This window comes from Homalodisca vitripennis, chromosome 5 (genome assembly GCF_021130785.1).
Source record: "Homalodisca vitripennis isolate AUS2020 chromosome 5, UT_GWSS_2.1, whole genome shotgun sequence".
In the NCBI taxonomy this organism is placed as follows: Eukaryota; Metazoa; Arthropoda; class Insecta; order Hemiptera; family Cicadellidae; genus Homalodisca; species Homalodisca vitripennis.
In genome coordinates this window covers 170,036,549-170,048,405 of record NC_060211.1, presented here as the reverse complement: position 1 = coordinate 170,048,405, position 11,857 = coordinate 170,036,549, and the positions used below count along the sequence as shown (strand labels likewise).

Here is an 11,857-nt window from a genome sequence, read left to right as displayed (position 1 = left end):
AACGGTGATGTAATTATAAAATTAATAGAATTAGTTAAATATTTGACTATTTAGAGTATAGATCTTGCATCAATATGGGGACTGTGTGACAGAAATGATTTTCAATGAAGCAACTCCTTTATTTTGTATTCCAACGACATCAGCTAATTAAATACAACAATAATATAATGTGAAATAATTTTAAAAAATGAACAAAATATGTCAAACAATATTAACAATACTCATGCAATATACAATGACAATACAACATACAAAGCAATCATTTAAACAGCAACAAAAAATAACAACTGATAAATATTAATAAATTTACAACAAATCACAATCTCTATTTGGTTTACACGTAGAGAGCGTTATTCTACTAAATATTGTTTATAGTTGTAACGCATTTAAATCTTCTATGTAATTACGCAATTTGTATTAATTTAATTACAATTTTGTGTGAATATTTATTATGTTTGAGTTAATTTAATGCAACTTGCTTATTACTTTTATACAATACATTTATAACCTCTGTTTCTTTCGTATGCCGCTAGAAAGCGCTTTACTGCAACGTTTAAAGTGGCAACAGATTTAAGATTATAAAACAATACATTCTCATATCATGGCCTGTCGTAAAAAACATATACAGTACCATGTAGTTATAATAGGAATACAACTAAAGTTTGTCACAACGCATTTTGTTTCTATTTCCAAATGATTCTCTGTGAAAGTATTGTTTGAATAACATCATGGTAACATCAACAGCTGATGATGATATTGACATGTTTTTAGCAATGTATTTGGTTCTGTTTTTCTCTCATTGTTTTGTTTATAAAAATTGTTATTACCTTTGATACACAAAAAGGACGTGAAGGTACATTAGTGATAGTGGAATTTACAAACACAACACTGTTAATTTACAGTTGATCAGGTTTTGTTCATCTTTGTGTTCTCCGCGAGAAGTTTGCAGTATGGCGACCCGTGACGAGGAGCACGATTACCTGTTCAAGATTGTGCTGATCGGGGACTCCGGAGTGGGCAAGAGCAACCTCCTGTCGAGGTTCACGAGGAACGAGTTCACCTTGGAGTCCAAGTCTACCATCGGGGTGGAGTTCGCGACCAGGAGTATCCAGGTGGACGGGAAGACGCTGAAGGCGCAGATCTGGGACACCGCGGGGCAGGAGAGGTACCGGGCCATCACCTCCGCGTACTACCGGGGGGCCGTGGGGGCGCTCCTGGTGTACGACATCGCCAAGCACCTGACCTACGACAACGTGGAGCGGTGGTTGCAGGAACTGCGGGACCACGCGGACCACAACATCGTCATCATGTTGGTGGGGAACAAGAGGGATCTGCGCCACCTTCGGGCAGTGCCGACAGAGGAGGCTCGGGGCTTCGCGGAGCGCAACGGTCTCTCCTTCGTGGAGACTTCGGCCTTGGACTCCACCAACGTGGAGTTGGCCTTCCACAACACCCTCTTGGCCATCTACCACATGGTGACCCAGAGGCAGGTCAGGGACTCGCCGCACGAGGAGAACATCACGTCCGCCAAACTACAAGCTATAAGAGTGGAACCCACGGCCGGCACGCGTAAGGCTTGCTGTCAGTAGACCACCCTGAGACACTGGCAGTCACAGTCAACAGACGCTTCACTTCCAGAACGTGCTGCTGCAAGTGATAGTCTTGTAAGTAGCTTACGCAATTTGTCGTTTGCGTCATCACAAGTTTATTGTGTTTTTAGTGGCATTTTGCGTGGTTATACAAAGAACTCCGCTTTAATAGCGAAGATTTACGCTTCGGACTGAAACTTCCTAAAGGACATACATGGAAAGGCATTCACTAGATGTGCAAATCCCAAAGTTGACAGGATAGTGAGTATTTCAAATTAAGTTTATTAGAATTTAAATTACTGCAATGTTTAGTATAAAATTAATGTATTAGTTTACCAAACTAATAAAGTAAGTTATTTAATTTAATTAAAAGTTCTCGAATGTTAATTATTTCTAATTCATTAACCTTTTTGAAATCCATTGAGACGATTTAAGACAACATAGAGTAAACTAGGGTTTACATATATAAAAATCCAATGGAATTCCGATACGTTATTGAATTATTTCCAATGATTAATTTTGTAAATGTTCGATTTAGGAGCACAACAATCGGATAAAGTAGGTAGATTCGACAAATGAAATATTAATTCTCATGTGATCTAACACGACTCAATATTCAAAAATGCCAATGAATTTTATATCAATAGTAAGCATTATAGAACACTTTTTCTCTAGCATAAAGTAGAGTTAGGAGTTTGAAAATCGACAAATAGAAACAAAATTTTATTCCACGAACTTAGTTGATTTTATAAAATAATATTTTGTACTGAATATCTTCGGTATTAATTGATACCATGATGACATTTCAAGATACAAGAACTTTGTTTATATCAAAAATATTGTAAGCATTATAGAACACTTTTTTTCTCTAGCTTCATAAATTACTGAGTTATAGAGTTTTGAAAAGTTTGAACGACAGACTTAGAAACAAGATGGTATTCCAACGAACGAACTTAGTTGAGATATTTATAAGAATAATTGTTGTTATGCTGAAATCTTCGGTATTAATTGATACCATGATGACATTTGCAAATAGGCTAATTTTGTATGCAACATCTACCTCAAAACAACTTATAAATCTAGTTTTAAGAGATATGTAGCAATAGATTAAATAACACCCCTTTATTGGCAATAGATAATAAGTTGCCTGCTTGAAATGAGACAGTTCAATGCGAATGTTGAGTTTAGCTCCAGTTTACCTTTCTCTTACGTGCAGCATCTAAATCTGATGTCGCAGACTTGACTCCTGAAATCTGGAGTTTTTTCGTAACTAATGAATAATAAGATAAGATGAACTGCATCGATTTGACATCAGATACACAAAATAGACTACAAAATATAGTGTAATATAGGTGAAAATGTATTTCTCATTGTCACATCAGGTGTACAGTTGAGTGCCATTGCCTAACTTACACGATCCCAAAGCACGGTGGAGCAACCGAGTCTTCCACCGTCAATCAATCCACCCTTGCCACTATAGCTACGTTATGTGTACACAGTTTAATAGTATTTTGTAGGATACTGGAGATTGTTAAAGATGTTTTATACATTAATACCATGGATAGGTAACTTGGAAAAACGTAATATAAGATAACTCTAAATCTTCACTCATTACTCCATCACAGGCTAATGAGACACACCAACTCTTGAAGTCCCCAGCACAATCGTAGGGTTTTAAGCACTGTTTGTGCTTATTATAAAATATGAAACCTAAAATGATACACAAGTGAGTCAGTGAAGATATTCGATCCACATTTAACGTCCCAGTTAAGTTTAAGTTGTTCAGTACATTTGCTACCACTTCATTATTGTTAAGGACCCTATAGCTCCTTCTTAAAGCTGTGTTGTTGTCTCTGCTGATAACCCTTGAATTTTCAAAGAAAAGAGACTTAAAACTTGGTGCATAGGTCCAAGGAAAAACTCTGTTGACTTTGGTTCGGAATGCCAAAAGCAAAGGTGCAAGTAACTTAGTGCAGTGAAGACTTAAAACTTAGTATTAAGTACATCTAGATTAAAGTCTAGGGCAGTGTTTCTCAAACCTTTTGGACTTTAGGATCCCTTTAGGTTGGTTCAAGGTTGTACCTCTCAGTTCACCTCCATAGAGTCGGTGAAGAATAAACAATAGAAATTTACTTATACATATTATTGTTAATTGGCCATCGTAAAATCTCAAGTAGAAACATATTTTTGATAAATATGAGAAATGACATAGCAATATCTTTTGGTTACGCTTTTAATAGAAAATGTACCGGTAATTAAATATAAATGTAGGTATATTAATGTTAATGGTAATTAAATAATTCGATGTGACACCATAAAGTAGTCCAGCGTGAATTCAATATTTTTTTAACATTTAATTTTTTTTTAATTTTCACACGATCACTGAGCTTAACCCCGGCGCCCAAGGCAGGATTTCGAGGCGTCCCAGGGCGACGCAGCGCTCATTTTGAGAACACTGGTCTGGGGACTGGTATCAAAAGGGTTAAGGTACAAGTTATTGTTTTTCTAAGATTAAAGTTTTCGTAGAAGAACACATTTTAAATCGAGCGCTAGAAACAAAATTAATAGTTTTATCACCATCAGACAGCTATATAGATACTGAACGCTGTAACTTTCCACCGAATCGTGAAATGGTGGAGTTAATTGGTGGAATGTCTGTTTATAGTTGGTTGACGGCTGTTTAACTTTTATTTACTTATCTAATGATTTGTGTTTTAAGTTGGAAATTTTTTAAATTTTATTATCAGGCCCAAATAAAAACAACTGGTGATAAAAAATATTAAAACGTTACATTATTTACAAGAGCTATATCTTCAGAGAATGACAGTTCTTCTTTATTTATCGCTTAAGAAAATAAAATTTTTTAATTAATCATTATTTGGCTTGTTATTAGATTTTTAATAAATTAAAAACATGTCACTCGCCTAAGCTGTAAGACATGTACGTACTTACTATATAAATTTGACATTTTTTCTTCAACAGTTTTTATTTGGTCCTGATTATGTATTGTCCAAATGTCCCTCTTTATATGCATATAATTTCACGTGGAAAAAATTAAAAATTCCACTCTTTCATATTTTTACTTGTTTGATGATTGTCTGAGGGTTTATTATTCAAAACAACATATCGTCCAATTACGAAACATTTTGACCGTTTAAGTATTACAAAAATGAGGCACCTTTTAATGGAAAACAAATTTGTCCAATTTTTGGATACAATAACCAATAAATTACACCAAGTGACGTAATTTTACAATTAAAATAATTTAATTCCTAATATAAAGTAAATATTTATTAAAGGCAATAAATTAGCTATTAAAAAAGTATAAACAATATTTAAAGCCTTTAAGCATGTTTGCGAAGCAACTACAATTTCCTTTAAAGAAGAAGTTAGCCTCCACACAAATTGTGCATTTTTTAGTCGGATTCTTTGGTTGTCTGTTAGTCTTATGGAACTCTTGGACAAACATTTCCTTGTTTTAACATTTCACCAATTTTTTTATATGTAGTGCCTTGTGATGTCTCTTTTTAAAAGTGTGTCATCGTTTTGATCACGTTAAAACACTAACTTTTGGGAGTGTTTACAAAATTTGGAAATAGGTTATCTAAATATTACCATTTTACATAAACTATTTATGTTGACATCCAAAAGCACAGTAAAGACACAACATAGAAGTCTCACTAGAATACTGCACACAGCGCTATCCAACGGCAACCCTACGAACTAACATTAGCAGGATGTGGCGATTCGCTAGCGAACTCTGTTGACTGGTTCTTGTTTTCAGTACGTCAGCTATTTGTATTTTCTTTGTCCAATAGATTAGATTAAATCTTAAATTATAATAAGTAATATAAAAGGTAGTAGTGCTACACATTACGTGTCTTCATTGGGTTGCGTGCAAAACGTATTAGCTCATTTTACTGTCGAAATGTACGTGCAGAAGTAAAGACATTTTTAAATCCGTCTGAATCAGAAAAATATTATTTACGGCCTACTGAGTGATAGGTTTCACTGACGCTCAGCCATGGACATTGCACCATCAAAGAACTCATTGTTGTTTATTTAGAAAAGAAGTTTTCGTATAATAAGAATTCAAATTGTACAATAAAGTCCTTTCTCACAATATTTTCCTACATGATAAATTCCGTTGAGCTAGTGCGGTATTACAACGCAAGAGTGCGTTGCAATTCAGGTAAATAAAACCTGCATGTGTTATTATTCCACATGCTAAAACTACTTATGTTCTTATGATACTGAAAACAATTTGATTTATACATTGATTTAACCTGCTATTTTCTCTATTTTTTATACAGACAGAAAGAAATTAAATTTCTCCATCCCCTGTGAGTTATAACCTTCGTAACGATCAGCCAATTAATACAAATTCTGAATCAAAGAGTGGACTGTACAATCATCTAATTTTAGTTTATACAAATGTTAGCATGGGCTGCTGGAGAGTCTTTTCTCCCCTCTCGTTCCTTAACTATGAATCGTTCATGAGTCGGTCTTCGACGGAGTCGTTCCTTTTAGAGCCCGACCACAATCGGGCGGTTGTTCTTCCCGTTCTTTAAAGCTTGTAGAATGTGAGTAATTATCCACAAGGTGTGGGGTCCCCTTTGACCCTCATCAAGTGTTTTTCGATTTTCCCCGTGCATTTTTTCATCCTCCGTGACAGTGCGCAGCGTTTCGGGAGGAGGTAATGACGTTCCTGAATTGTTCGTGCTGTGCGACAAACGAAGACAACTTACATTGAGTTTGGCATAATATTTCAACCCTCCCCCATATGCGTAACTCCCCCCCCACCTCTTGGCCACAAAATGTTTTTTAGTTTCAAAATCATTTAATAAAAATTTGGGTGTTCACTTCAAGTTCAGTCTTAAAATCATAAAATTACTGAAAATATTCATTGTTTCTTCACAATCCGGGTTAGTTAAATTTAGTTTTGCTATCTCCTACAAATTATTCTTTAATTTTTATCACTGTCCCTATGAGCCCTGTTTTAACATAACAGGCTCAGAGGACAATGACATAGGGTTCAGAGGGTTTGTCTGTGTGGCTTTTAACATAAGCTCTTATGATGATTAAACACAACATAATACTTTAAAAATACTGTTTTTAAAAAAAAAACTAATAAATTAAGTCTTATTAGTAAATGAAAATAAATCTATCACCTTAAAGTAAAATCAAATTGATATACTTTCCAGGCTACGTTGTTTCTCACAAAACGTCGTCGATACACAAAACGTCGAGCACTGATCTTACATCTTTATATCAATCATTATAAGAATATTATATAGATATATATATATAGTAATCGAATATATATATTATATATATATATATATGTCAGTTATGTAAACAAAACTATATATCCTTATTATTTTGAAAGACAGAACACTTACTTTCTTGGAATGGAAGAATAAATAATAAGATATGTGTAGATCCCGATTTTTTTAAATAATTTTTTAATCAAACTTCGCTTTCGTGCTATGTACATCACTTGACTCTATCAATGCCAACCTAACTTTTGAAAACCAAAACCGTACTTCTTTCTTTCAAATTTAATTATTACTGGTCGATATGAAATATTAACTGGTGTTACAAAATCAGAAATTAAAAGTGTCAGAAATTTCTTTCTCAGGTAAATGAATAATATAATTAATTCATAAAATAGGAAAATTGCTTGAAATTTTTTTATCATTAAAATCAAAAATATATTTATTTCCTCAGAAAAGGTACAACATAAATTACGTTAATGCAATAGTTAATGTAACATAACTATATATCTTTTGCGACATATATCCCAAAACTCTATGTATTTAAAACGCTAAGTATTGAGTTAGAGTAGGCTATTAGTCTATGACGTATTATTATAATGTTCATTATCGCTTTTATTCAGGAAAAATGAGGTGAAATAGTATATTTTTTAGTTTTTCCAGTTCATGTAACGATTCTTATAGTAATGATACATTATGTTATGCTCAAACTTTTCATCATGTCGTCCTTTCTTTTTTCATATTTTCTTAGAGGGAATATTTCCCGCCTTACTGAGAAATGGGAAGTAGATATTATTTCAATATAGATATCTCTTAGGAATATAACAAACTAAACTGTTTTCTTTTATAACTTATTCATGGTAAAACCTTGACGGGCTTGTCAACTTTAAACTCTCTAATTGTTTTCTAAACTATTTGCTTTCTTCCTTTTTAACCAAACTCTCTCTATACAGATCTCACCACAAAAAGTAGTAAGGTTAATCAGTGAATTTGAAAATGACAAGGATGAATCAAACACACATACATTTATTAAATCACCAACACTACCAATACATTGGGACATACACGGTCTTAAATTTATCATCCTTAAATAACTAAAATGTGATAAATAAATACAGTCTGGGACTTTCTAAACCTAAGTCGTTGTAAAAAATATTTAAAACTAAGCTAACACAGAAGGTCATGTATAGGCTAGTGTAGTCTACAAGGAAGGGTTGGCTATAATGTACATAAACTCCCCCGCTCGCCTCAGGACATATAAGGAACATTTCCACCTATATTCATTATCTCCACGGACTCCATTGTTCAGACGCCTTCTGTAAAAGAAAAATAAATTTCAGTTAGAATGGTGTAAACATATTTGTCGCATGCTTCTTAGAATAATCATTACAGACCAAAACATCACCCAACTTGTTAAGGATAAAAGTGGTTTTGAACACCAAATTGGTTGACCATATCCAAAGACGAGGTTCTAAATCCAACTCATATCTAAATATGAGGATTTTTACTAATTATTCAAGTTCAAGTTGCGAAAATATAAACACAACAATATCGTCGTTATTTTTATCAGATTGCGGTATTCAGCTAATCGGAGTTGTCACGTTTGTCTGACAAAAATATTATTGTTAGCTTTAATCTGTGTTAAGTGCATGTTCATTGTATTATATGTTGTATTTATTTAATTTCTACTGTTATTTGTTAAATGTTATATATTATATTTTAATTTATTAGCACAATTTATTTATGTTCGCTCTTATCAATCTTATAATTTCGTTAGCTAGTTGATTGCTTGTTCCTGTTGCACAAAGAGTTTTTATACATATTTTTTTCCTTTTACGTAATTATTTATTATTCTACTTTTGTTGTTGTCTACCTATACTTTAGTTATTTTTTATTGTTTTTTAAGTAAAATACAATTTATCTAAATCAATTTTCTGAGTTGTCTCCATACTTGAATAATTATTGTTGTTTGTTTATCTTTATTTTTATTTTTTGTTATGTTTTGGATATTTATAACTTGTTATATCTTTGAATACTTATTATTTATTATCAAATTTTGTATGATACCTATTTTGTTACTTTATGTAGTTCTTTCATCTGATTGTATTAATTTTATTTTCCGCTGTATTCTACTATCTATGCTTGTCTTTGTAAATTAGACAACGGCTGCTGCCGTTGGAAAAATAAAATAAAATAAATATTGATATTTCATATATGTTATAGTGTAATTAGTGATATTCACTCAAACATATGTTACTATGTGTCTTTGAAGGGGACAAATACATGTTATTAAACATATATAAACCTGTTTTAAGAACTACGGTTTATACGTAAGGAGTATTAAAAATATTCCTAATTGCTTTAAATCAAAGCTGCTTCCAAAAAAGGACATCTATTGTCATCCAAGGACAGTACGAAAAGCCTTATAAATAACCAAGAAAAAAATAACAGACAAGATAGTGTTAAATTGTCGAAAAGCTGGTAGCTAAATGACACAGAAGCCACATTGCTCACTGTTGGTCGTTGATCGGTCAAGCTTCAGCCAATCACGGAAAAGCTCCGCCCCTTTTTACTTACCTGTACAGATGGCTGCGTATTATTGGCAGTTTCGGTTCAACATATGTTGAATGAGAACTGCTCTCCACAACAGGGCCGAAATATCAATAATTTAATTTAGTAAGCAATGTTTCGTCGTGGTGAACTGGAAAACTTATTTGATGTTAATTATAACGCCGGATCTTACCAAGAAGTAAAATGTGTTATTTTTAAACTGCCGATATTATAAGTTATATTTACTATCTTAAAGTATATAATAATTATTAATTACCACGTAGTTAAATACATTTTAGATGCTCTTGTTGGATATACTTCTAGCTAGTGTAAAATCAATCACGCCAATAATAATTAACAACACAAAAATTAAAAATTACATTATTGCATAATTTAATTATAAATGAATAAGAATTTAAACTAGTTTTAAAAGTTATTATATTATTGGCCACTTTTAATTATTCGCACCATACTGTTTGTATTGTTAACGTTCACGTGTTCAATTGTACACAAAGGAAGAAAGATCTCCTGTATATAAGACGTGTTGTGGCTGGGGGGGAGGAGGGGGAGAAGATTGTGAGCCCTCGTTTGTAAAAACACATTAGTGAGTCGCCCAGTGTACAACCATCTCTAGACTTATCTCTAGATTTTTTTAAAGAATTCTCGGGCAATGTTTCGACGCTAAGTAGGTGATTTGAGAGCCTGCTCCATCTGATCAAGAAATAACTGGTTAAATTTTAAATTATGGTAAATAGTTTTCTCGCGTTATGATAATACACATTTGTATGCATGAATTGATATAAAGGAAAATACTATAAAAATATATATTTTAGAGATAATTTCTTTTATATTCTTATATGTTTCGGCGATTACTATTAGAGAATTTACATCAAATTTTTGAAAATAAATAAACAGTAAACAACAAACTAAACCGGTACTAAGTTATAAGTAAATACTATTTCAACTTTCCTTTTTACGAGTTCGATCTGTGTAATTTCTGTAAAAATGGTTTTTTGATGCTTCTTATTAATTTCCATCGTTTTTAATGATTTATTCACATTCATATAAATATTTAGTTGTTCTTTTTAATTAGGTTTCATAATACATTCATTTTTATTAAATTATTAATTTTATTCAATTATATAACTCCAGTTTTCTTTCTGTGGCCATGACTGGATGGAACGCGTAAAAACTATTAAACAAAACAATTACTCTAATGAATGCTTTTTGTATTATTACTTTATTTTAATACTAACAATAACACTAACACTAACCAGTGAATTCATTGTTTCCAAATTAATAATAAATTTTTATTTTATGTTAATGTTCAAATATAAGTCTATTTGTGTCTCGACCCTACTGAAATTAAAAATAATTAGAAATACTCATTAAAGTCTTCAATTTTTTTAGAGGCATATCTTTGTTTTGTTTGTATGCTGTTCATAACCTTCGGCCAATAATCCGAGTGTGAGTTTCTTTTAATGAACGAGGTTGTAAGAATTAATTATGTATTATGTACTAGGGAACACGTAACTTGTAAAAGCTATTAGCACTTTAGAACTTTCTAGATCATACAAAGACTGAATGTGATAAAATTTTAAAAAATGTCGTAAAAAAGATAAATGTTACCTGAACCCTTGACTTCTACCTTTGGTAATCACCACAGCTTTTGTTTTTGTTTTCCAACTGTTCTCTTAAAATTGACACTCTACTGATCATTAAGAATCTCCTGTTAAAATCGAAAGACAACGTGCCTCACTTTACCCTCCCTCTTAGCTCTCGTGGTCTATTCTTGTACGTATCAACTAGCTTCCAACAACATTATTAAACATAACAAGCAAATTGAATACGAAATCCCTTTAGTCCCTAAGACTTGTCCTTACACTCCATACTGTATGTAGTGACCCAGTCGGACTTAGCTATCCTCAAGTTTTTATAGCTCGATTTTTAATTTTTTCCAATGTCATACTAAATAAATCAAACCACAATATTTCTTATAAAATTTTCAAAAATATTAACTCTTGACGTGGCGTACTTACTGCAACGGACAAGTCGTACAATCGTACCATTGCATTATTGTCGGATAAAAAGAGTTGGAAACATTGTACCATCGTTTCTGTTGAAAGTCAGGATTGCCAACATTGTTGTATTTTGAAAAAATGTATACCAATATGTAAGTCAAAAGTTTATTAAAATCGTAAGTTCATATTTTGTGGTTATTTATCAAGGATATTAACGGAGGAAAAAGACTACACAATGGTAAATACGTTGACTCGATTGGTCAGTCTAGCAAATAGGATTTACGCTGTTTTTTTTTTTTTTTTTTTCAATTAAATTTTGAAATTCCACTATCGTATAACACATGAGGCGATATGTAGATTCCAGAATGGATTGCAGGCCTGTTTCACCCATCCCTTTATTCTCTGAGCACCGATCTTGTCG

At 32.5% G+C, this 11,857-nt stretch overlaps 1 protein-coding gene across 1 annotated transcript; it reads left to right on the top strand.

Annotated features, from left to right (window-relative positions):
* Positions 1 to 743: 743 nt before the first annotated feature.
* LOC124363138 (ras-related protein Rab-11A-like) lies at positions 744 to 1,958 on the top strand. The gene has a single exon (XM_046818278.1). The coding sequence runs from the start codon at positions 951 to 953 to the stop codon at positions 1,587 to 1,589; it is 639 nt and encodes a 212-aa protein (XP_046674234.1). The 5' UTR covers positions 744 to 950; the 3' UTR covers positions 1,590 to 1,958.
* Positions 1,959 to 11,857: the final 9,899 nt, after the last annotated feature.